General features: G+C 48.1%; 9 protein-coding genes across 9 annotated transcripts; 4 read left to right on the top strand and 5 right to left on the bottom strand.

The window, feature by feature from the left end:
• Positions 1 to 2: 2 nt before the first annotated feature.
• On the bottom strand, positions 3 to 2,423 carry V1513DRAFT_414467 (isocitrate lyase). Its single transcript, XM_066895791.1, has 3 exons — positions 950 to 2,423; positions 234 to 905; positions 3 to 185 (listed from the first exon to the last, which is right to left on the bottom strand). Exons 1-3 carry the CDS (start codon positions 1,980 to 1,982, stop codon positions 178 to 180), a joined length of 1,713 nt encoding a protein of 570 aa, XP_066753787.1. The 5' UTR covers positions 1,983 to 2,423; the 3' UTR covers positions 3 to 177.
• On the top strand, positions 2,298 to 4,853 carry V1513DRAFT_444343 (uncharacterized protein). The gene is made up of 5 exons (XM_066897945.1): positions 2,298 to 2,393; positions 2,467 to 2,687; positions 2,739 to 2,824; positions 2,871 to 3,468; positions 3,517 to 4,853. Exons 2-5 carry the CDS (start codon positions 2,574 to 2,576, stop codon positions 4,651 to 4,653), a joined length of 1,935 nt encoding a protein of 644 aa, XP_066753786.1. The 5' UTR covers positions 2,298 to 2,393; positions 2,467 to 2,573; the 3' UTR covers positions 4,654 to 4,853.
• Positions 4,854 to 5,498: 645 nt separating this feature from the next.
• V1513DRAFT_425132 (MBOAT, membrane-bound O-acyltransferase family-domain-containing protein) lies at positions 5,499 to 7,382 on the top strand (the record flags this gene model as incomplete). The annotated part of the gene is made up of 6 exons (XM_066896112.1): positions 5,499 to 5,841; positions 5,896 to 5,936; positions 5,990 to 6,356; positions 6,413 to 6,800; positions 6,855 to 7,127; positions 7,181 to 7,382. The coding sequence occupies 6 exons, from the start codon at positions 5,499 to 5,501 to the stop codon at positions 7,380 to 7,382; spliced, it is 1,614 nt and encodes a 537-aa protein (XP_066753785.1).
• Positions 7,383 to 8,513: 1,131 nt separating this feature from the next.
• On the bottom strand, positions 8,514 to 10,281 carry V1513DRAFT_425131 (major facilitator superfamily domain-containing protein; the record flags this gene model as incomplete). The annotated part of the gene is made up of 3 exons (XM_066896111.1): positions 8,514 to 9,975; positions 10,046 to 10,166; positions 10,227 to 10,281. 3 exons carry the CDS (start codon positions 10,279 to 10,281, stop codon positions 8,514 to 8,516), a joined length of 1,638 nt encoding a protein of 545 aa, XP_066753784.1.
• Positions 10,282 to 11,336: 1,055 nt separating this feature from the next.
• V1513DRAFT_379010 (phosphoribosyltransferase-like protein) lies at positions 11,337 to 12,974 on the bottom strand (the record flags this gene model as incomplete). Its single annotated transcript, XM_066895004.1, has 7 exons — positions 11,337 to 11,495; positions 11,547 to 12,269; positions 12,323 to 12,381; positions 12,436 to 12,507; positions 12,570 to 12,643; positions 12,699 to 12,750; positions 12,842 to 12,974. 7 exons carry the CDS (start codon positions 12,972 to 12,974, stop codon positions 11,337 to 11,339), a joined length of 1,272 nt encoding a protein of 423 aa, XP_066753783.1.
• A 1,030-nt stretch (positions 12,975 to 14,004) lies between these two features.
• Positions 14,005 to 14,593, top strand: V1513DRAFT_431437 (uncharacterized protein; the record flags this gene model as incomplete). Its single annotated transcript, XM_066896382.1, has 3 exons — positions 14,005 to 14,016; positions 14,079 to 14,184; positions 14,238 to 14,593. 3 exons carry the CDS (start codon positions 14,005 to 14,007, stop codon positions 14,591 to 14,593), a joined length of 474 nt encoding a protein of 157 aa, XP_066753782.1.
• A 152-nt stretch (positions 14,594 to 14,745) lies between these two features.
• Positions 14,746 to 17,280, bottom strand: V1513DRAFT_484758 (uncharacterized protein). Its single transcript, XM_066900455.1, has 2 exons — positions 16,532 to 17,280; positions 14,746 to 16,478 (listed from the first exon to the last, which is right to left on the bottom strand). Exons 1-2 carry the CDS (start codon positions 17,057 to 17,059, stop codon positions 14,892 to 14,894), a joined length of 2,115 nt encoding a protein of 704 aa, XP_066753781.1. The 5' UTR covers positions 17,060 to 17,280; the 3' UTR covers positions 14,746 to 14,891.
• Positions 17,281 to 17,533: 253 nt separating this feature from the next.
• On the top strand, positions 17,534 to 18,645 carry V1513DRAFT_444323 (uncharacterized protein). The gene has a single exon (XM_066897944.1). The coding sequence runs from the start codon at positions 17,538 to 17,540 to the stop codon at positions 18,540 to 18,542; it is 1,005 nt and encodes a 334-aa protein (XP_066753780.1). The 5' UTR covers positions 17,534 to 17,537; the 3' UTR covers positions 18,543 to 18,645.
• A 150-nt stretch (positions 18,646 to 18,795) lies between these two features.
• Positions 18,796 to 25,262, bottom strand: V1513DRAFT_425125 (acyl transferase domain-containing protein; the record flags this gene model as incomplete). Its single annotated transcript, XM_066896110.1, has 5 exons — positions 18,796 to 19,778; positions 19,828 to 19,896; positions 19,951 to 22,529; positions 22,597 to 24,394; positions 24,443 to 25,262. 5 exons carry the CDS (start codon positions 25,260 to 25,262, stop codon positions 18,796 to 18,798), a joined length of 6,249 nt encoding a protein of 2,082 aa, XP_066753779.1.
• Positions 25,263 to 25,516: the final 254 nt, after the last annotated feature.

Below are 25,516 nucleotides of genomic sequence, written 5' to 3'. Positions count from 1 at the left end.
TGCGGTAGATGTCATACAATTGGGATACAACTTTTGATACAAATTTAGAGCGGCATGGATAACTGCTTTTGATCGCAATACAGTCACTATGTTGTACTTCACAATTATACAAATAAGCATAGTTATAGAAAATGTTACTAGAGATCACATCTGCTCTATGTCATCACAGTCACATGTTTAAAAGCCTAGATGATGTTAGTATCTAATACAGCACTGTGCAGTAAGCAACTTACTACTTTCCGTTGAATCCGCGCCTATGCTGCTCGATCTTGAGTTTCCTCCCTGCACATTCTGTAATATGGAATCCACATAGTTCGCCCCAGACCACTTCTGGTGAGTCAAAACATCACATCCAATTTCCTTCTCGCGCCGCTGAATCAGGTCCACATAAGCCTTCATGCCCTCCGTTTTGAATTGCTTTGAGAGCTCATAAGTAATCATCGCCCCACTGTGCAGGCCAGCCAGCGAGATCAGCTGCAGTACAAATCCTGCCTTTCCCAAGTCCCAAACAAAATTCTTCAGGTCCTCGTCACCAAATCCATGCGCACTCCAGTTGAACGACGGACTGAGGTTGTAAACAAGCCACTTGCCCGGGAACATTTCGTGGATCGCGGCTGCCATTGCTTTGGCCTGGGATAAGTCTGGCTTCTTTGTCTCGAGCCAGAGTAAGTCTGCGTAAGGCGCATACGACAGCATGCGCTTCAAAGCCGGTGCCATGCCATCCTTCACATGGTAATGACCTTCCCTTGTGCGTGGAGCATCCCAATCGAAGTAGAACCTGCTGTTCGGTCCAAGGAAGGAATCTATGACAGCGCGAGAATCGAAATTAGAGAGATTTTTGGACTGTGACAGATAAGATTCGACTTGGTCTGACTTCCCAGCGTCAACGAGTGCCCGCGTCACGGCTACCATCAGTTAGCCCTGACTGATAAACCAGGAAGGAAATTACCTTCATCAAATGTAACTAGTTCAGCGTTGGACATCCAATCGCTCTCAAGCTTATTCAGCTCCGCCGACGTGATCCCTTTCTGCTCTGCATCCGCCAGCACCTGTGCGAGCGGCTTCACCTTCTTCGTAACTCCCAATATAAACTCGTGATCCCTCGCATCAACTGATGATGACAACAATTTGGCCGATTCGGCGTCAGTCCGTGCAATCAGCAGGTTGTTTGTACCCATTATATCCCACTGCATGCGCGTCGCGATCAGGCGGGAAACGTGCGTGGACGGCGGAACCAGGACTTTGCCAGCCAAGTGCCCGCACTTCTTGCCACCATGCAGCTGATCTTCTATGTGAATCGCAGCGGCTCCTCGCTCCGCAAAAAGTTTCGCAAGTTTCATGACAGCTGATAGACCTCCGTGGCCTGTGTCCGCGTCCGCAATAATAGGACGCAAGTAGTCGACTCGTCCTTTGCCCGCTGCAACACGAGCCGAGCGTTCTTCGGCCGAAAACGACATCCACTCATGCCATGCTCGTCTGTCATGCAACTGCTGAGCCCTGAACAATCGATCGACCTGGTTCGGAACCGTGTCATAAGGATAGTCGCCGAAATCCGGCGAAACCTCATTTGTAGTAGTCAAGACAGAAGAACAGGCCCAGCCCGAGACGTATAAAGCCTCCTGGTTCATAGCCATTTGTGTCATCTGCACGGGGTCAATCGCTCCCATCGTGTGCACTGGCAGCTTCTGGCTTGCGCGTTCATTGAACAGCGAAAAGAGCTTGTCAGCCTGGAGAGAGGACGGATACGGTGCGGGCGCGGCAAGCGTTCCGCGCTTAGTAGCCACGTCCCTTGCGGAGAATGGGCGTGTGATACCCTTGAAACGAGGAGTTGCCCACCATTCCTCGATCCGCTTGATCTCCGCGTCGAGATATGCGGATTCCTGGGCGAGAGAGGGGTACGAGAACCGCGAGAACGATGCAGAAGGTGCTAGTTTCGGGGAAGTAGTTGCAAATTTCCAGGGTAGACGAGAAAAAGCTAACATTGCTGTTCGTCGAGCACACCTCAAGACGGAAGATCGTGAGAAACTCCTAAATCTGCGGTGCTTTGAGATAATTGCTCGCGGTGCAAGACATGTATACAGCGATCGAGAGCGCAGCCAGGTTTGATCAATTCCGCGTGCAGACTCACAGCATGTGCGATTACCGTAATACGGCAGTACCTGAATACCTAGGTGAGAAAGTGCTACCACTTTTGTCTCTCGACTGCCACAATAATGCGGAGTCCGGTGCGGCGTCAGAGTAGTGCGGGGAGAGTAGTCGAAGTCGTAGCCTGGCCAACCCAGGGCCTTGATTGTACAGCCTAGCCCAGCTCCTCAGTTGACAAATGATCCATCGCTAGCAGAGCTGAATTTCAAATTAGTTATTAGCCTATCTATATTTAATGGCTAAGTAATGTCAATCGCCAGCAACTCTTTAGTCTTTCTGGCTAGAGCGAAGTACGAGACCCTGGAGCTGACCCAGTACTAGGAGTTTTAGAAGACGATAACTTATATGCATTTATTTTTATTGCCATGATTATTTCCACCTGATACCGTCAATGTCGTCTATATAAAGGTTCGTACTTTGCCGTCACCATGAGCGACGGACAGCACTCCAAATTCACTTTCGCGCAGTTTGAATCACTTCGGAAATATAGTGCAACTAATCCGCTACGCGTAATTTCACATATCGATCTCGATGCTTTCTATGTACGTGTAATTCATAAGCAGCTAAATTTAATTTGACTTATAGTCCGATAGGCACAATGTGAATCCGTTCGACTCGGCTTGGATGCTAATGTGCCACTGGCCTGCCAGCAGTGGCAAGGCCTCATAGCAGTTAACTAGTATGTCAGATGTCTATATATGCTGTACAATTCTAACGGCGTACAGCGCGGCCCGCAAGTTTGGCATCAGCAGACACGAGACAATCACGGAAGCGAGAAAAAAATGTCCCGGCCTAGTACTAGCACATGTGGCTACTTGGAAAGAGGGCGATGCACACTGGGGTTATCACGACAACCCGGATATAGCAACCCATAAGGTTTCCTTGGATCCCTATCGCCGCCAAAGCCAGCGGATTTTCAAGATATTTTACGACTCGTGTGGTAAGGTCGAGTATGGCGGTCTAGACGAAGCCTTTTTGGATTTGTCGATGCTCGTGTATGAGAGAGCCTGCGCGGAGTATTCGAACCTAGCAGCATTGCTGTACCTCAAGCAGGAGGAAGGTAGAATGAACGATTTCATGCCTTTGCCAGAGATACGAGAGGGACTTACGTGGGAAGGTGAGCTGGTGCCACTAGATCCGGATAAGGATACACCAGACCGAGTAGTAGATTGGGACGATGTTTTGTTTATGCTTGGTAGTAAAATTATTAAAGGCGTGAGGAATAAAGTACGGGAAGAGCTGAAGTATACTTGCTCGGCTGGAATAGCACAGAATAGGGTGCTCGGCAAGTTATGCAGTGCATACAAGAAGCCCAACAACCAGGTAGTTTTGCGGTCCTCTTCGTCTAATGATTAAAACTCATTTTTTTAGACCGTTCTTCGCCATGACTCTGTCAGAGGATTTATTGCAGCTGTTAATTTTTCCAAGATTCGCGGATTGGGAGGCAAGCTGGGCCACGAAATATCCCGTCACTTTAGCGTCCCTGAGGATGGTTCGATTCCATTTCTTTTGAAAATTTCACTTCAGGACTTCGTTTTGGCGCTCGGCGACGAAACAGGAACTTGGCTTTACAATATCATCCGCGGTAGAGATGCCAGTGACGTCAAACCACGCACCGAGATAAAGTCCATGCTATCGGCTAAGAATTTCAGGCCAAATATCGTGACGTACCAGCAAGCTGAGAAATGGCTACGGATTTTCGTTGCGGACATAATGGGCCGTATTCTTGAATTCGGTAATAGCACCCCAGGTGGCGCAATAAAAATTCCAAAGACATTGGTTCTTCATCACCGGCATGCCAATGCAGGCTCAAGTTCCAAACAGATTGCCATACCTGCATGCCAGCCGTCTAATTTGGAGGATACTCTGTTCCATACGGCCAAAGTCCTATACAGACAGATCGAGAAGGAGAAAGAGGGGTCCATGTACCCGTGTTACCAAATGAGCATGGCAGTGAGTGGCTTTGATTCAACCGTTTCGACAAATCATGCCATCGAAGGATTTCTTGTAAAGAGCGCTAAAAAATTTGAAGACGTGGAGGAAAGCTTTGAGCAAGAAATAACCCCGGAGACTAGTGGTGTGAAATCTTCGGCTTCGAAGAAAGGCAGCATTGACGTGTTTCTGGGTCGAGAGCAGCAACTATCGAATAATTGCGACGTGGATGCTGGACTGAGTGGTCAAGACACAGCTGACGGCAATACTGCTTCTGCAACAGGCCATAGTTCAAAATCAGACTCTGACATCGACGCGTTTGTTTGTAGCGATTGTGCCAAGCACATAAAATTTGAAGATGCCGAGGAACACCAAGATTGGCACTTTGCCTTGTCTGTAGCTAAGCAATTTCGACAGGAAAAGGACAAACAATCTCAACCATCTGTACCACCGCCTATCAGTCAGAACGATAAAAGGGATACTTCAGTGAAACGGAAGGCAGGAAACAGTACTAGTAATGGACCTTCGTCTAAGGGGCCAAAATTGGAGAAAGGACAGCGAAAATTGTTTGGATAAATGTATCGTACCAATTTACTGGCGTTTGAGGTATAAACTAATGGAGGGTTTTACGTGTTCATAATATTTTCTGATAGTCTCATGATTTCGTGTCAGCTTGGTACTGTATCAGAAATCTTTATCTGACGAACTTGCCAGTCGAGTGAGCGTGGAAACATATGCGAGCACAGCTAGTCTCCCTTGCTACTCGCCCTTCGGAGAGACTGGAGTAGCTGTGCAATGAGCCTTGTCTCCTTATCAAAATGCCATGCAAGGTACCACCACATCTTCGCATTTAATGTTCAAAATCAAAATCCAGGGTTTGGTGGCGTCGTCTGTAGCATCGGTAGTCAAATTCCCATGGGGTTAGGGTCTAAACTCGGCTAATGTTGTCAACGCCGAACTAATGAAAAGTGTTGAGCTCGGGGTAAGGGCTTTTGATACGGGGCCAACATTATGTTGTGTAATTGCCGACCGGGGAGACACGACACGTCTCAGACTCCGTACAGTTCGAGGCACTCTTGACTGCATTAAATCCCAATGTCAAGAGAGTATGGTCGCCGCTTTTCCGCGTTGCTGCTCTAAGTTTCAATTAAATGGCCGTCGATTGCTGACTACTTATTATGCGAGACGGAAGATCGACCACGCTGCATAATCACGCTACGGCTCTTAGTTGACGCGGCTTACCGCAGGTCGATCTCCCAACGCTCTGCTTTGCACAACCAGTTCGCTTTATCTTCACCTATATTTTATACCCGGAAACTAAAGATTGGATAAGTTCGGTCTCATATTATTTCCTGAGCATAATACTAGGAATGCTAGATCACGTCAGCTCGGGAACAGCAACTACCTCAACGACGACAGTCATGTCGACTGGTGCGCAATTTGATGCAGACAAAGAGGATATATCGACTGTCGATTTGGTTGACTCCCGTGCAGACGCTCACACATCCTCAAATGTTATGTTGCAACAGCAGAAGTCGCGTCGGAGACGAACCGGGAAAGACGCCGAGCCAAGGACGCAGCATCCGTCTGGAGGCAAATCGGAGAATGAGGATTTGACGAAGGGGGATGACTCAAAGGGACCCATAAAATTAAGTCACATATATCCGATACATGCCGTTAGCCGAGGAAGTATTTTGTCACGAGAGTCGACAACTCCTACACCGAGTTTTGTGGGGTTTCGAAATTTAGCCATGATAGTGCTAGGTAAGTTACAGTTTTCATTATTCTTTTGGTGCAATCGGGCTAACGTTGCGACAGCCGTCAGCAATCTTCGATTGGTGATTGAAAATTACTCAAAGGCATGTCTGCTCGACAGAAATATTTGTGACTGTAAAGTGCTGACGTTGAACAGTACGGCGTTCTGATCCGATTTGCCCGACTCGGTATTTCACAAAAGGACATTCTATATTGCATATTCTTGACCGCTACCATCCCACTGCACCTATTTATTGCTATTGTCATTGAAAGACTAGTTGCGATTCCGACGGTAAACTACGTCGCGTCGCTCAGCGAGAGCGAGGAAAAAAAACACTCCAGCCCAAATATGGTACGGAAGGGGGGCAGTATTTCGATTTTGCGTCCTAAGCCAAAATATATGTGGCGCCTGATCGTCCTATTGCATTCAATAAACGCAATGGCTTGCTTGTGTGTTACGACCGTTGTTGTTTACAATTCTATTTATCATCCCCTTATTGGGACAGCTTGTGAATTTCATGCGGGTGAGCTATTTATTCTCTAACCTGTGATACTCATTGTACCGCTAACAAGTTGACAGTGATTGTGTGTCTTAAGGTCGCATCGTTTGCACTTACCAATCGCGATCTTCGGGAATCGATGCTGAACTCTCAACCTGCGCCAGCCATATACAACTCAGCCCCTTATCCAAAGAACCTGACCCTCAAGAACTTGTCATACTTTTGGTGGGCGCCCACTCTTGTCTATCAACCTGTCTATCCGCGATCGCCTTCATTCCGGCCTTTGTTTTTCGTCAAGCGGATTCTGGAGATGGTGGGCCTATCGTTTTTAATATGGTTCTTGTCAGCTCAATATGCGGTGCCAACTCTAGAAAACAGTTTGGTGCATTTTCATAGTTTGCAATTTATGGGAATTATGGAGCGACTCATGAAGCTTGCTAGCATTAGCATGGCTATTTGGCTTGCTGGGTGCGTTCGGATAGCAACATTATTGGCCTCGTGATTATGAACTAATTTCGCTAGGTTTTTCTGCATTTTTCAGTCTGGACTCAATGCGCTTGCAGAGGTGATGCGGTTCGGTGACAGAGCCTTTTACGACGACTGGTGGAACAGCAAATCTGTGGGAGAGTATTGGCGTCTGTGGAATAAGCCGGTTACAAATTACTTCCGGCGCCATATTTACGTGCCGCTAGTGCGCCGGGGGTGGAAGTCTGCGACAGCCAGTGTGATGGTATTTTTCGTCAGCGCGGTGTTGCATGAGCTAGTTGTTGGAGTTCCGACGCACAACGTCATTGGGTACGATTGCCATTATATAGTCTGAGAATATCTGTTAACTGAGATAATAACAGAGTTGCGTTCTCGTCGATGATTCTACAAATCCCACTCATACAAGTAACTGCGCCGCTGGAGAAGATGCACGGACCTACATCTGGGATAATAGGGAACTGTGTCTTTTGGTTTAGCTTCTTCATCGGTCAGCCTCTGGGCGTGCTACTTTACTATTTTGCATGGAATGTTAGTATGACCAAAGTGAAGATGGTCGAGAGCTAGAATATTCGGTACTACCACTGCGTCCTTCCATGTTTGATTTATTTAATGACTTGGTACGGATGAGGGAATGTATTCGATAAGTGAGCAGCCCAGGGGACGAGAGTAGCCCACCCAACTTTCTTTCCCCTTATTTCTATTTGGATCCCTTTCATTTCCCCTTTGCCATCTCCTAATATCGATTGCATTCTCCGAGTAGCTCTCCGCTTTCTTTTGGTTTCTTACCGCGATATTTCTATTTGGATCCCTTTCCGCCTTGCAATCATCTAATATCGATTGCATTCTCCGATTGATTATTCATACTGTTTCTTTACTTTGCTCTTCCTTCATATTTCAACTTTGCATAGATTCTATCCCGTCTAATCTTTTCGTTACCTTGTTTTTTTTATTTGCTTCTGGTCCCGTTTTATGCTTGATCTAACGTAAGCATGGAGTTTGTGGCATTGTCGAGCATGCGTTACTTAGCGTTTTTGGTTACGTTTGTGAAACGGGATGATGATTGTGGTATATTGGTTATGAATAAAGTGAAAATTTTAGTCACCGATACTCCTCACGACAGTGATTTCATAATTCAAATGAAACAACATATAAGTTAATATGCATGATAAAACTTTTATTTGAGATTCTGTCTCGTTAATTCTTTCCATTCATAAATAGCGAAAAAAAAATATGCGTAACAAAAATTATACATACACATAAAGCAGCTCATCAACCGACCCCGAAAACAGCTCCATACCTATCAAAATGTAAAATCTCTATACCATGCTGTATATTATTACATTGAACATATACCAACAAATCTCTAACCATGAAAAATAGGAATGAAACACCACAACATTAGAATACAGCAAAAACTCCAAGCCCCAAAACCACATTATGACGAGAACACTAAACAAATATCATGCAATAGAAGAATTCGTCTCCCCGACAGAAGACTTGGTGATTATAATGTGCACATTACAAACACGAAATTAACCCCCTTCATTCCTGTCCCCAAGTCAGTGACAGCAGACAAATCGAATTATACGACCCTAGCAAGCTGAGAATATGCAGATTGTGAATTTATGACTCTAATACTTGACTTTCTAAATCTCTCTTTCGACTCCCCTTTTTCCAGATGCTCATAGTACGTAATTACTCGGCATCAACGGTTGCAGTCTCAGCAACATCGTCGATTGCAGCAGCCTCGCGAGCAATTCGTCTGTTCTCGTAGTATATGACGCACAGAGCCAAGATACCCGCAACAATTGCACCAGGGAGGGTGATAATAAACGCATTTCTGTAGCAATCACGTCCGAGGTCGCAAACCTGGCCAACTTGGCTACCAAAGCGGCGCATAGTGCCGTTAAAGTACTCGTAGGTCGAATTGTACGGCGCCGTGGAGTCGTATTCAGGCATCATGTCAAACATCTCGGGGTCAATGAAGTAGCTGTTGCCATCATAGATAGCGCCGAAAGCGAAAGCGAAGACATCGGAACCCACGACGGTGGCGACCGTGACGTAACCATAATTCTCAGAGAATCGCTTGAAACCGAATAGTTCAGAGATAATAGAAGCATAAGAGCCAAAGAGGAAACCGTAGCCAATACCGTTGAAAATTGAGATGAACCACATGAATCTCGATGAAGTGATGGTAAGACCGCCGATCTGGGCAAAAGCGAATATGACTGAAGAGGCTACGATAACCCACATACGCTGGTATCCCTTGCGTGACAGGCGATCGGCACTGTAACCAGCTACGATTCTGCCAATGAAGGAGAAAGTCGAAACGAGACTGACTTGGATGGCCTGGTTCTTCTGGAGATCGTTAGGCGAGATGAAAGGGTTGTTGTAGGTGAAGAGAGCACGAAGCACGTAACCCGAAGACAAGATATACATAAGTCCACATCCCGACAAAAGCCCAAAAATGGTGAAATGAATCCAGAATCGAAGGTCCTTGAAAAGAGCCCACCCGTGAATATCAATTTCTTCATTGACCGGAAGGATGATCTCGTCGACCATCGACACGTCGCTGGATGACGCACCATTGACGGAAGGCTCACGTTCAAACTCTGTGATAGCGGAATAATTGCTTTCTTTGCTCTTCATCTCACCGATCGAAGCCGACTCCTTAGTTTGCGTGTGTCTAAGGAGGGCGTCGGTCTCAAGGTCCTCAATCTCAGGAGCGACAGCAACCTCAGAGTCAGCAATTTTGTCGAGAGGAATGTTTCTGACAAAAGGTAGACCTAAGAAGACAAGCCCAGAAGCGAGAAGAGGAATCATGAGCATGAACCGACCGGTGTCACCCGGGAAAGCCGCGTTGCCTATTTGCGAGAAGAACAGGGCAGACAAGCCATACCCAGCGACAGGTATTGATGTAGCGGTGCCTCGTTTATGAGGGAAATTCATGGCGGCGCACTTGACGCAGGCGTGGTAGGCAAAGGTGTTCCCGGCACTGGCGACAACCATGAATATACCGACAAAGGCAACCGACCGCAGCTCAGAGACATAGGCGAATCGCATCATCATGTAGCCGAAGAGAATCAAGCAACCACCAATTATGATAGGGATATGAGGAGGTTTCCGATCGATAACGATACCAGCAGGAGGACCAGTGCTATATTTCAATTAGTACAACGACAAATATGGGCACGTCACGCGCGTAAGTAAGACTAGCGGTTACTGACAAGTAGACACCAACACTTCCCAATGTAGCAATGACGGAAGATTGGGTGGCTGTGAAGCCCAGCTGGGTTGCCAACTGAGGACCATAGGCCGAATAGACGTAGTGTGTTCCAGATCCAAGGGCTGCGCAGGAGTTAGTAAATGCAATTATTGAAAGGGCCATGAGAAATTCGGAGTACATACAGACCCAGAAGTCGGCCAAGAGGGAGACGTATCGGGCGGTTTTTCGGTCGAACATTGCGATGAAAGATGGAACCGGACTCGCGCTGTAGAGGAGAGGCAGGAAGAGTAGGAGTGAGTGTAGAAGAAGAAGACAACGCCTTACGAGGCGTAGTTGGTTGTTCGGGGGAGGGGATGCCGCTTGTAGACTCTTTCTTTGATGCGGGAGATAACGAACATAGCAATCACGGCCAACACGAGTACGGACATGCAATGTTCACGCTGCTCGACGGTTGCGCGTTAAGCGGAAGAATTTCTTGAATCTATGCCAGCTTATCGAGCCGAATTCTACTCCAAAAATATTACCCGGCTGTTGATTAGTATATGAAGTCACGAGTCACAAATCACAAAATTATTTTTAGTTTTGTCAATTATTGGTTAGCGTAGATCCAGTTTCACAATTCGAACTGCTTGCCGATCCGCCGCACGCTGGCCGGCTCCATATCTCGTCGCGTTCACGTCAAGTCTACAAAGCGAATATTATTGATAACTCCGCTATTAGACGACCAATTTGCAATCCGAAATGAAACGCTATATTATCTACCTAATAATAAAATAGGGATCATAATTACAATTGACATGTGAGAAAGGTTTCTTACAAGCGTCTCAACGTTGCCCACAAAGAAGGAACAATATACAAACGCATGCCTTTGGCTGACTCGAAAACTCGGATCCAACCAAATTAGCAAACAATCCGCTCCCGCAATAAAGCAGTCGCAATTCTGCATGCAAAATTTGATCTTCCCCGGTCACCAATTTATTCTACCAAGCGCTCCGTTAGGACACAGACCTCGTAGAGAGGGAAAGATCCTGCAGCCCGTATGACTGCATCGCTGGTGCCTACTTACGACGGCGTCCCGTGAAATATAGTAAAGATCCGATCAGATCGGAGAATCGTAACAGTCTTAGACTATTAAGCAAAACTAACAAAGCAAAACGACCTTCTCCCAAATCTTTTTATAGCCAAGACACCGTAACCCAATTATATAAAGTCCGCTCATAGGCTTTCTTATTTCGATGCTCGTAGACATTACAAGTTATTCATAGATGCTATAGATGTCGCTACGTACCAAACTAGATAGTCATCATGTGATCAAACAGCTGCGAAATACTCTCGCCATAGTGATTTCTTCTAATACATTCCGCCAAAAGCGGCGAAATATCAATAATTGTCAACTTGTTCGATCGGGTCCGATGCTCAGATGGAATGGGAAACGTGTTCGTCACAACAATCTGCAAACCGTTAACATCACCATCGTCCATTTACACTCTAATCCAACTTACGTGATCAATACACCATGAATTCTCCATATCCTCCAACCAACCTTCAACAAACACGCCATGAGTTGCAATCACATAAACTTTTTTTGCTCCACAATTCATTCGGCAATGCTCCGCTGCAGCAATATACGACCCAGGTCGATCAATCATGTCATCTATTATGATAGCCGTCCGATCTTTGACGTCGCCGACCAAAGTAATCATCCGCTCTTCGGTGACCTCATGCTCGTCCTCGTCATCTGATCCTGTCGCGTCAATCGTGCCTCCAAGAGCATGATCGTGATTCGATGTAAGTGAATATACTGACGAGTACATCGCCTCGTTGTCTTGGGATGCGTGCGATGTATCAGCATCTTCGTCGTTAGGTGCCTCATAATTGTCATCAACCACATGTCCTTGAACCACTCGCGCCGTCCTTATCTCAGAAAGCGACATTGGGTCATTTTTATCAGCATTGTCGTCATCGTCATCAAATTCAGCCAGGATCGTTGGAGATGCCCGTGAAATTGGGAAGGCATTCCGACGTCGCCGGTCAGTATTGATCATTGCGAAGTTGATCTTCAAAGCATCAGCAAGCGCAGTCACACGCTTGGTACCGCCTGGATTCTTGGACACGACAACTGCTTCGCGCCATTCGGGAATGTTTAGACGGATCCATCGTGCCAGTGTGGGACCCGCATAAAGATTATCGACAGGCTTTGTAAAAAAACCCTGCATTTGCGCCGCCTGTATCTTGTTAATTATCAACAAGTCATCCACAGGGGAGAAGGATAAATTACATGAAGGTCCATAGTAATAACATGATCCGCACCGGCCATAGTCAAAAGGTTCGCAATCACTGGATGCATGTCAACATACGTAGGTTCCCGAAGTAGCAGTGTAAATTACATACTTCTCGCTGTAATAGCGCCTCGGTGTTTCTTCATCTTGCTTTGCTTGGAGTAAGGAAAATATGGAATAACAGCTTTACCAAGAGAGGTCATCAGATCTGGACTTCCCAGCTCTCCAATCGGCATCTTGACGTACCCGTAATCTTATTCGCAGATCCCCCTCGGCAAGCCGAAATCATAATTAGAAGTTCCATAATATGATCATTGATCCTAAGACGTTAAGTGGCTACGAACACTCAGACTGAATACTTGAATCCGAACATACCGGTCGCTCCCGCTTTGCACAATATAACAGTCCTCATCTCGAATTGATTCACCTTAGAAAATTGGATCAGATTCAATTCGTTGTCCCCAAGCATGAGCACGTGCTCAGGCAATTAGCCAGCATGACGTGTAACTCCAACATACCGATTGACACGGACGTCTCTCCATTGGCGAATTTCTGTAATGTGCACTTTCCCTCGCGAACACCAAGCCGGTCGCAGATCAACTTCCCCAGCTCAGGATGCGATGATCCTACAAACACCTTGGACTTCCGCATCGTTCGGTTCCTGTCGTCAGCTACTTGAGAAATCTCTAAATAAACTGCAGAGCAGTATACCGCTCAAGACATGAAACAGCTATTTAGAACTTGTAGCTTGAGCGCGGTGCTCTACAGGTAGCTGATGAAACGAGTCGGGGTGTGGAAAATTTCACGAGTGGAAAATTCCTGTGACAGCGAAACTTTAGTTAGGATAGGGGTCTTGCTCTAAGGAGCTGATAGCGCGTTGGTCGATTTACGCCATCTATGCAGTGGTGTTAGTGACATATATGCAGACACGTCGATGGCAATATATTTGCTCGCGGTTCAATATGATCGTCGACGAACTTTCTGGCCGCAAAATATATTGAACATAAAGCATTCAACCACTGCAAGCATCGGTGAAAGTCCGACGACAAAGAATGTAAGTATCTTTTCATAGGTTATCTAAACTGTGGAACGATTGCATTCGAAGTATATGGTTCACTAACTTGTACCAAGGGCTCGCTCTTCTTCTCCAGACTCGCGTTCTCCTTCTCGAACCGCGTCAAGGTCACCTCCACTAAAGCGAACAGCACCTTCTTCAGCTTCGTCATCTCGCAAAAGACGCAGTCCGACTCCTGACTTGCGGCCGCAATCGCCTGAACGTGGCCGAAGTCGCTATCGGTCTAAATCACGCTCTGTGACGCCAACCGCTTCACCAACACGTTCAATTAGTCCCGCTCCTCGCAAATCTGCTTCTGGATCTAAATCAAATTTTGTAACATCACGATCACCATCCATTGCGTCACACTCACTGACGCCGTCGTCTCGCTCGCGAACACCATCGCGGTCACGGTCACGCAGCTACGATTCCCTGGCCTCCTCGCGAAGTTACTCTAGATCATACAGTTCCCGCAGCCGCAGTTACAGTCGCACTCCAAGACGAAGCCGCAGTCCAAGCTATTCCAGAAGCCCAAGTCCGGGCCCAAGGCGCCGCAGTCGCATCTATGATTCGCGGTCACTCAGCCCAGCACGCGACAGACGACGTAGCCCTGAGCCTCCGCAGCCCATGCCTAAGCGAGTATGTAATCACGCGTACATGCTGCATTTAATTTTTGATACTTTCTGACACTGTCCAATTAGATAAGCGTGGAGAAACTGACAAGGAATGCAAATGACGCTCATATGCGCGACATATTTTCAACTTATGGCACGATCACTAATTTGCTTATACCAATGAACCAGAAATGTAAGAGATTTATGTTTTTCCTCCTCGATCCTTGGATACTGACTAAGAGATAGTGCGTACAAACCGCGGTGTTTGCTACATATCATTTGACACTGAAGACGAGGCTGATAATGCGATTGCCCATATGCATGAAGGTTATATTGATGGTGCTCAAGTCATAGTAAAACACGCAATGCCGCCACCATCACAGCGCCGCGGATTTGGTGGTCCCAGTCGAGGCGGATTCCGGGGTGGCCGTAACGGCGGTGGGAGATGGGGACCACGCGATTCATATGTTCCACCTAGCTCGTCTTCGCGGCGTCGTTCACGCAGTCCGCCATCCTATCGCGACAGAGAAAGATACGACCCAGGCAGAAATGGTTCGCGGTATAGAAGTCCAAGCAATGACCGCCGGCGATCGCGATATTAGGTGACTGATGACTGTGTCAAAGGTTGCTGATGGGATGCTGACAATGTTGACATTTTTAGTATTTATATGTAGTTCCAAAATAGCTAGGTTGGCTGAGAAATGTAATGTTACTATGAACAAGGGTTTGATTTACCAACATTTTGCAATACTGCTTCCGGATGGAAAAGTATGTGGTTGTAGTCTAGATTTCATGTTGCAATATTGCTATACTTGTCTGGCTTTAATCTGGTTTTCAATGATACTCAGATAGCTCTAACGTCCGATTAGCTCTGTCCCTATGTACTACATGAAATGACAATTATTCCGCGATCTTCGTCGGCCCTTCGGGATACAACCGCGTAAGTCGTATCGAACTCTCTTTAAACCACTTTCGATACGCAGTAAACTCCTCTGGAAATAGATCATTAAATGCGGTCACAAAGATAATCTTCGCATATGCTGGCTTGCGTTCCTTCTTTTGTTGATTTCCATCAGCAGATGGTTGCAAGGCTTCCATTGTGTTTGCAAAGGCGGTTTGCTCAACAAAATGCGCTTCGGTCACGCGTGTCCGCAGAAACAATTTTGCAGGATCCGGAATATGATCCAAGCAGCGCATGCCAGCCACATATATTCGCGATAAGCCAGGAAAATTCAAACCTTCTATCTGAGTGGGGGTGGCGACAATTAAATCTGGGGTAATCGACGGGTCTTGAGTACCTGTAAATATTTTTTGCATATTGATAATGCCGTAGCCATCAGATTCCTGATCCACAATTAGCGTTCCCCCAGAGTAGGTGAGAGAACAAGCGGTTATTCCGATATCCCTTAACGCGCGCACTACCTCAAACCTTGAGGCATTAGATGGAATTATAAGGAGGCCCTTCTTAATACTATCTCTTTCCCGCGCAGCATTAACGGCGAGAAGATGGTCCAGCGTTATCGACTGTGTAAGCTCAACGTATGCCACGTTTCGCCTGCCTTTTTTATCATCTTCTACACGTGGTATCATTTCAGGACTCCAAGCGCTTGAAAAATCCACATCATTCATAAGATCCATATGCGGATAATAGGCAATGCACGATACCTCGACATGTGGCGTTTTCACAGGTAAATTAGAGTATCCGGGCACACCATGCGTTTTCACTAATGTCCCCTTCATCCACTGAGTGCGAGTAAGAAATTGGTACAAATCGTCCCCGAATTTGGTGGACGAAGACAGCGCAACGACCTGAAGCGGTACATCCAATGAATAAGTATTTAGTGCAGCGTCACGCATGCGCACGATGTAGTCCATTGCCTGATATGCCGAGCTTATATGTTTCGTTTTCTTTTTGTTCGAGTTCTTGCACTTCAGCTTTCGTGCACCTGACATTTCGCCTTTGTGATCTTCCGGATGAAGTTGACTTTCAGCTTCGTCCAATACAACGGTTCTCACAAAACTGAGATTAAGCAATCCACCGTCGTTTTCGTCAGCAAGCATGTCTAGCAACCGTGCGGGAGTTGCAACCAAGATATGAGGATTTCCGCATTTAGCGAGAAGCCTCTTTTGCATCTTATGATCTTCTGGCCCGCCGCGATATAACAATTGCACGATATCTGGGGTCGGCACTGGTGCATTTCCGGACCGCAGAAGTGAGATAAAGATCTCCATATACTGAAACCCAAGCTCGGGTGTCCGGACGAGAATGAGTGACGTAATACTAGGAAGCGGCGTCCGGAATCGTGGCTCTGAAAGTAGGTGCATAGCCAGCGCTAGCGATTTCCCTGTGCCAGCAGGCGAGACGCCGATGAAGGAATGTTGATGCTGAAGTGCACCAAGCAGAGCAGACTGCACAGAAGTCGGAATGTGTGCCTGCTTGTATTTTAAGCGGAAGCTATCCAACACTGCTTTTTGAATATTGAAGTCCTATATCTGATCAGCCTATATTGAGTCCCATCCTACAACAAACTGTTGCCCACCGAAAATTTGAACTTTGTACCCTCTGGCCGAAGAGAACGAGGACCTGGTGCCCGTCGTCGATGCTCTTGGGGACTACCCGATCTATAGCGTGGCCGAATCATACTGCGCTCCTTCCACTTCCCGACATCGGCCTTGCCTTCCAGCTGCTGAGTCGCCAAAGTCGAAGCCTTGCCTTCCGGTCGGATCATGAACGCGGAGTCTTCATTATTGTCGACTGCATCTGCTGACTCCTTCATGACCTCAGCGTCTCCCTTTGAAGATGACCAGACCGCGCCCATCTTGTCGACCGCACTTCTGCTCGCCTCCGTGACTTCTCCTAACTCTTGATCAGGTTTCTCCAGGGGATGCGTTTGATTCCGTGGTGTGCTGGCGCTGTAGTTGCGATACACCAGTTTTCCATTATACAACTGCTGTTGTTTGCAATGCCTTATTCCATACACAGTGTATATATCATACACGGTTGTCGAAATTGCCTGCCGGGGGCACGCAACCGCTCTCCGGAACAATTCAGTGCGGCAACGAAGCATCTTGTCAGTGCCCGATCTCGTGTCTGCCAACAGACATTAGCAAACAATGGCCAAGCCACAGAGAGATTCTCTAGTCAAGCTGATCACACTTGTTTGTACTTCACTATGTCAATCGACTAAAGGAGCACTAAGGATAGCATTCCTATTTACATACACGGGCTACCGATCGTTGGGAGAAAAAAAATTTCGGACCCTAAACCAACTCGGCCTGCGCGGCTCATCCGTGAGAACTAAAGTGGTTACAGCTTAGTATGGGAGGAGTGCACACAACTCGGCCAGTGGCCTATCTTACTCGTTAGACTGCTGGAAAGAATATATATAATATAGCGAGTTTCAGTCCAGAGTTACTGCTCCTTAGAATATAATAATGCAGCATAACTGTGGTGTAGCGTTAGTTGATTGCTCGATCACAACTCCCCCAACGGTCACAAATGTCCCAAAATATTTCGGGGAACTGCATTTTCTCTCGCAACATTCAATGTCGCCACGAACAAACCGTCACACGATCCATTCTATCAATGAAGAATTGGTCTCAAGGGACCTAGACTCCGATGCCCTGGCCTCAGCGTCGTCCTTCACCACAGTCCGCTACGCCTCAAAATCTAATTTCACTACTGTCGTGAACGCAGACAATAGGAGCAACCGTCGGCGAAAGGCCCAGTCTTCAAAGTACATAGTCGCGGCGGAAAGGACAGCAGAAGATCACATTGGATCGATTCCGTATAAGCTTGATATTCTCAAACGACACGGAAAGTTTTATCAGTGGTTATTTGGCTCACCGATTGCTCGTGGTGTTATCTTCCGTGCGATTGGATCCAGTAACAGAGCAGTTCAAGGTGTCGACGACGATAGAGATACGGAAAATAATGGCCAAAGGCGTGAGATTAAATATATACGGTGTTTGGCACTAGGACGAGTCTCAGATTCAGACATATCGCGGATGCAACTAGCCGTCCTTCTCGCTCTCCGTGATGAACTGGGCGTGCCAGATGCAAACGTTACATGCTACGACCCAGATTTTCTACCTATGGATCACAAGATTTTGCACGGATTTAGTATCGGAATAACACAAGAACCTGGCGAAAATGAGGAGGACGATATGCCCGACAATGAGCTTATCAAGAGGCGGAGCCAGACGTTGTATTACATGCCACACGCACCGATTTTCCTCGTCGATAGAATTATGGGGCTGGAGGGTGTACAATACGTGCTTGGAAATGACGTCCTGGTATATAAGGAGCGATTAGAGGAGGAGCTGGAGTTGGTATTTGCTTCGCTGAAAAGCATAGTGATCAGTTGCGATCGCGAGAACACTAGTGACGATGACGGCTACGAAATTGAGCAAAATACAAAATGCAATGGCAACGATCCGGGATGGGTCAGAGTACGACTGGAGGATGGATTGACAAGGGAAGAGAGCTGGTGGCTAAGTGTGAACGATTTGGCAATGCATTGGCGTCGGTCCCACAACCGATTTACATAAGTATGCATACGCAGCGTTTGGAGGACCGGCGTTGGTTTGCATGTCATAGTTTGCATTATTAGATGTATACTATAGATATATAGAAATCGATATCATATCAAATCAAACACAAAAAGGACATATGAACAACAAAGCAATGCGTGCAAGCTATTAAAGTATATCAGAGCAAACAAAAACCCAAAAACATAACAGTGAAAGAAAGAAAATCTATACACCATCCAATTTACAATTCTATCATCCCCCGTAGTCACATCTAAGCAGTTTCATACTTCTCCCAGTTGTCCAAAATGGTCCTGATCTTTGCGCTACCAGTCAAGTCATACACTTCCTGGAAATACTCCTTCGAGATCGAGAATGGTTTGGCAGTCAAATTGGGAATATACTTTCCAATTAAGTTGGCCGGCTTGAGCGCCTGCTGTGGCAACTTCTTGATCAAAAAGCGATTAAACGGCTTGACACCACTGCGCAGATAACTGGAGTGAAACGGCACCGAAATACCTTTGAGGGGGATGGTGGCGAAACCACGGTCGAGCTCGATGGGCTGCGGCTTTGCGATGCTCTTCTTCGCAACTTCTTCGACAATGTCGGTGAGCTGCTCCTTAACGTCCTCCATCGACATGGTCTTCATGAGCTTGTCGAGGTCGATCTTCTGCACCTTCATGAAATTGAGCACGTTGGTAAGACAGTCAAGTCCACGAAGATCTCCGGCGGTGACGTATTGCGTGTTCTCGACATTGTAATTGACGATCTCCAAGAGCCACTTGGTCTGCGCGGATATGTGTTCGACGACATAGCGGAGTGCGGCATCGTTGAAGGTCGGTGAAATACGAGACGGGTTGACAGCGCACATGCCATAATTCGATCGTCCTAGCGCGTCACGCGGGACTGCGACCTGCATGGTCATACCACGGTAGAACACGACATCTACAAGAGACTCGATCGGCATGACGTCGCCGAGAGCCGCGAGCGCAGAGTATTCACCCAACGAGTGGCCTGCGTACGAGCAGTCAGCCGGGACGAGACCCTTTGAGTTCATGTCCTCGAACGAAGCCTTCTCCATAAGCGTCAAAGCCGGCTGCGTGAACTGAGTGGCTGACAACAAACCAGTAGGCGAACGGAAGGTGTAGGAAGAAGTGTTCTCGGTGATGTCCTTGAAGATCTTCTCGGACTTAATCTGACCGTCCGCATCAACAGACTCAAACATCATCGATGTGTAGTTGTGCCGAATTGCCTTGCCTGTGAAGAGTCAGAAATCATTCATTTCATCAAAGGAGAGGATACGCACCTCGTGGACCACCAAAGTGAACAGTAAACTCTTTAGGATTGTTCTTAACAATATTGATAATTGAAAAGCCTGTTTACGACATCAGTTCAATTCATCTTCCAGCGACTTCGGATAAAAACATACCATAGTTGTTGAGGAAATGTCTATCAGCGCGATCCCAAACCTCGCGGGCTACAGGGCTAGACTCGTATAGATCCATTCCCATACCCTGCTCCTGCGAACCCTGGCCAGTGAAGATATACGTCGACACGGGCTGCTCGACCTCTGCCTGGCCGATCAAGACGGCATCGCCTGTGTCCTTGTTCGTGGTCTCAACCTTGATAATCTTGCGGCCTGCGATCATACCGACATGGTGCAATTTTGTCTCGATATTCTCGTTGGGCAGGACCATACCAACGAACGAGCAGTTGAACCCGCGCACGCGTGCGACGTGGTTCTCAGCTGCCCAAGTCTCGACGAGCGACCGGACTGCGGCCGAAGAGTACATGCCGTGAGTGATGTTGCCTCGGAGGTTGGCATACTCTGCGAACACACGGGACACGTGGATCGGGTTGTAGTCACCAGAGACACGAGCGTAGCCTTCGTTGGAAGCAGGCGCGCGGTAGACCAGCTCGGTCGAGCCGTTCAATGGGATCGAGTTTTCGAACAAAATAGGCTGTTCGATGGTGCTGCCAAGGCGCTCAAGGTAGTCGATCACTGGGTTTCCATGGGATTCACTGGCCTCGTACTCAACAGTGCCGATCTGGATGATCTCACGCGTAGGCAATTCAAGCAAAACCTGACCAGTGGTGCGAACAGAAGAGAAGACAGTCTTGTTTCTGTATCTGACGAAAGTTTCGAGCCGGAACGTGAGAGTCTGGTTGAGTAGGTCAACGTGAGGGTCGTCATTGAGCTCGAACCAGTCCTTCGATCGCAAAACCGCGACATCCTTGGGAGACTTGAGCGTGACCTCCATAGGTAACTCCGACTTGCGCTGGAACGTGTTCTCGTAGTCGGTGTACGCGCCTCTGTAAAAGAACTGGGACGTGACCTCCATGACAGGCACGTAATCTCGGGAAATAACGCCGCTGACTTCAACCATCTTACCGGAATCCTGGTTCAACACAGCATTAATCTTGGCAGTGGTAGTAACGACGTCATCCTTCTTGAGCGGCTCTGCACCAGGGAACATTTTGAACGAGTTGGAAAGATGTACCAACTTCAACAAGTCACCGTCGATGGCTTTGGGGAATAGCGCCTTCGTAATAGCCTTCCACCCTACTACAATAGCGAAATCCATAGGTGCGAATGTAGTCTTACCAGGCCGGTCGACAAATGCCTCACCGTTGTTGCCGACGGCATATACAAAGTCAGCAATTGCCTTGCCGGTGACGGTGGTCGAGCCACCTTCGAACGTGTCGGTGACGGATAAGTTGGCCGGGTACTCCTCAGGACCGAACCACAGCTTCCAGTAAAACTCCTTGATTCTGTCGTTGCGACCCTCCATGACCTCGCGGATTGGCGCAAATCCGACTTCAGGGTGATATGTGAACAACAGCATCATGCCAACAGACATGCCCTCAGCAGTACGATCGTCGTAAATCGTCATTTGGATGGTATTGGAATCCGCACGCTTGAAGGTGTCAATAACGACCACATCCTTGCCGTTAATTTTCTCGATCACTAGTATGCGAGTCTTTTCCAAATCTTCCGGATGCTGAATGACGACCTTAACCCCAAACGCCGGCTTGAACAACCGCTTAAGCGGGCTCGTCTCATATTTCGTGCCCTGAACAAAAACCTCGGTGGTGAAGAATGCGTGGCGCCAACCATAAGTCTCACCACCAAGCAAACTCAACCAGGACTCAACATCGGGAAGAGTAGCGTTGCCGCTGACACCGGCATCGAGCGCATAGGTGATGGCGTCGTCGGTCTCGGTTACAGTCAAACTGTCTGCCTTCAAAGCGGCCTCCAAGGCAGATTGAACAATATCTTTGCCTCCAAAGTATTCGATAACCGGAATCTTCGACTCTTCGCCTCCATAAATGTCTTTGGTCAAAAATTCGATGTGCTTGTTGTGAATGCCATCCAAAATGTCCTTCACGGGTTCATTGACAATCTTGGAGTACTTAACAGCGACAGGACCCTGCAGAATACATGTACGCTGCACATCCTGACCGACGATGGCGGCAAGATCTTCAGACTGCCAGAGCGAATCCTTCTTGAAGTAAAACTCAAAATTGTCATCCAACGCTGGCACAAATGGAACCGGCTTCTGAGTAGGTCGGAGTGTCAGCATAAGGAAAAATTCCTTATCTTGCACGTTGATGATCTGCTCAGTGGCCTCCGGATACGCTGCCAGGATTTTTTCCACAGTCGGCGCCGGCTCATCCAACTCGGTGTACGACTGCAAGAGCGATGGGCGACCTGTCTCATGAGTGAAGCGCTCCTCAATACGGCGGATATAGTCACCGGTCATGTCGCGAAGCGTAAAGTCGATCCAGCGCTTCTCGCTCGCAACAAACATGAGTTCAACAAGACGCTTGAGAATCTCACCGTAGGTCATGTCCTCGAGTTCAACCACCTCTCCTGCAGAGTTCTTACCGAACCAAACCTTTTGGAAATCGGCATTGAGCTTTTTGATGATGTAATCCTTCTTGGCCTTGAGGGCATCGACGCGCTTGTTCTTTGGCACACTGAAAATCGTGTTATCCATCTCCTTCCTGCAGTAAAATTTTGTTAGAGCTTTTTTAGTCCCCAAGGAAGCAGATAATAAATTGTGAAACATACCAAAAAACAACACCTCGCGTAGCCAACTTGTGAATGGGCTCACCCATCTCGGACAAGACTGTAATGACGCCACCAGTAGCACCGTTATAGGTTTTCTCCCACTGCGACTCATCCACACCAGGCGCATCAACAATAGCTTGCTTTGCACCCAGTGACGTGTGCGCTTCCTTCGCAGTCATGATTCTGCTGCCAAATAAGACACCGTCAAATGGCATTGGTGGGTATGCGAACTTAGTCGCCCACTGACCAGTCAAGTACGGGTACGTGTCTTCGGCACCACCGAAACCTGAACCGGCGAGGAGGATGATATTGCTGCACCGACGGATGCGCGGGTACATCTGCAAGATCGGGCTGTGGAAGTCCTCGAACGAATGATGACCGCCACCACGACCACCTGTCCACTGCAAGACGATCGGGAAAGTTGGGTTGGCCTGCGCGATGTTAATCGCCTGCTGGATAGCATCCATAGACCCAGGTTTGAGACCCAGGTGCTTGATACCGAGAGTCTCGATATACTCGTTCGCGACTTCTGTTGATGGAACACCTGCGCCGATGGTGAGACCTTCGATCGGAACACCTTCAGCGCGGAGCTTCTGAATGAGAGGGATTGCCCATCCCATGGCACGGGGGTTGACATAGATCAAATTGACTGTAATACCGGCGCCAGGGAAAGTGGATTTTTCGATCTTGTAGAACGCGTTGGTGAGACCGTTGCCGTTAAAGTAGCCACCACCGCCAAGTTCGATGTGGTAACCGGCATTCATAGTTGCAGCCACGAAATCAGGAGGAACGGTAGACGGAGTCATACCAGCAACCATGATGGGCGGCTGACCAAGTAAACGCGAAAATTTCGTGTCAACGTAGGTCTGCCCTTGCGCAGTCTTGACAAGTTTGGGTGCAAACTCAAGACCCCAGTCAGCGGCATATTTGACAGCGTCGTCCTCGCGATCAAACAACTCGGACTTGTAACCCAGCTCCGATAAAGTACCCTCCAAAGTGCCGGCCAAGATGACACGGACACCAGTTCCCTCCTTATTACGGTGTGTCAAGACACCTAGACCAGACACACCGCCAGGCCCAAAGTCGAGAATGTGCGTCGCTTTGCCGAAGGCTGTGGCTTGCTCCCAGTTGACAGGTAGGCTGGTGACCATCTTGACAAGACGCTCGACAACGGAACCGTCCTCTTCGGTAAGCTCGCGCAAGTCATGTCCGTCGTAGGTGTCGTAGACTGGAATGGCGAGATCCTCTGGCGCAAAGGAAACATTGGCAGATTTGAGATCATCGATGATGGTTTCGTATGCCTGGTGAACGTACGGCGAGTGAAAAGGAGCAGTGATAGGCAAGAATCTATTGGAGAACTTGAGCTTGCGCTGGGAATATGGGACTCTGTTCTGCTCGAGTCCGGGCGGCGCGCGGGACTTGCGGAGCGACAAGCTCAGACCGTAGAGCGACTGAGGCGGACCAGTGACGACAAAGTTACGGGCACCGTTCTCGAGCGAGATCGAGACATGCTTCTCCGGCGGAAGATGGGAATTTGTCAAATCAACGTGCTCCTGGACCTTGGACTTGACGAGGTCGCGCACCGAAAGCATAGGGGATGGCTTGCCTTCGCCTTCGTTGACCGAGTCCTGGAGGACGGAAGGTGCGAGAGAGGTGCGAGGATAGGTCTGCTGAGCACGGCAACCGATCCAGAACAAGATCTGGAGGGTCTTGGAGGAGACGTCGAAGAAGGACTCCCACGTAGTCGAGGCCGAAATGGCAGCGGCAGTGACGACACCTTGAGAGTGACCAGTTGTTCCTGTCAAACGTTAGCAAATGTCCAATTGTCAGACTAGTTAATACATACCAGCCAAGTTTGATCGAAGTTCACCGGGCTCCTTTCCGAGGATCTTGCAAGTCGCAGCGTAATGAGTGAGCTGAGTGACACCGATCAATGGAAGTGAGACAGGTGCGGAAACAAGGTAATCGAGGTCAGGAGTCGACTCGGGCTCGCGGAGCCATCGCATGATGTCCAGGCCATTCGAGTAGACTTTCTTGGTACGATCGTCGGCAGCAAGTTTGAGCAATTCGCGCGCGCAGTGCTGAACAAAGTCGTCAACAAGACCTTGATACAGGGAGTAGACGTTGCGGAGCTCATCAAAGTATTCCTCGATATTTCCCTGACCGCCGAAGATTGCGTAAATGGAAGCACGACCGTCAGCGGCGGCACGGAGTAGCGCGGAATCGTGGCCCTTAATTGGCCGATTGGCAGAGAGCCTGGCCGCATAGTAGGCGCTAATGACGACCTCGCGCTTGGACAAATCTCCGGGAAGCGCGGCTGCGATGGCGTGGACTTCATATGCACGGAGGAAGCGAGATTCAAAGTCGGCAAGGACGAGGGCTAGAACGTCATCATATTGGCCTGGCTCTTCCTCGACCTGAGCGACTAGAAAAGCGAGGAATCGAGCTACAAGCTCGCAATTGGATGCAGGCTCTTCTTCTCCGACAAAGTCTTCAGTTGGAGTGGGAAGAGAAGCTGCGAATTCGTCTCGTAGATGGAGGATTGAGAGGTAGAGCGCGGTTGGTACAAACACGGTGTGTTCCAGCGAGCCATGCTGGAGCGAGAGCGGACGCAGAGAGGCCTGAGTATGAGGCGTTGCGACGCCAGTCTCAGCGCCAGCGTACATTGTGCTAATTGGCGAGAGGAGGGATCAATTGAGGGAGTGCGGAAAGAGAAAGAGAAGGGGACTATGGAGCAGAAAAGAGGACGAAGAGAGAAGAAGCGGCCAACTTGGAGTTGCGAATTGTGGCGGTATTGGAGTTAGCACTTGGAGAAAGATATGGGGCGATATTAGTGTGGCCAATGTGGGTCTATTGATATATTTTGGGCAAGTTCCGATATCAAAAGCAGTTCGAGGCGGTAATGCACCGCCACGGGGTG

Source organism: Lipomyces chichibuensis (assembly GCF_038497645.1).
Source record: "Lipomyces chichibuensis strain CBS 12929 unplaced genomic scaffold V1513scaffold_14, whole genome shotgun sequence".
NCBI classification, from domain to species: Eukaryota; Fungi; Ascomycota; class Lipomycetes; order Lipomycetales; family Lipomycetaceae; genus Lipomyces; species Lipomyces chichibuensis.
Note: the sequence above shows the minus strand (reverse complement) of the source record. Positions and strands in the feature narration are given on the sequence as shown.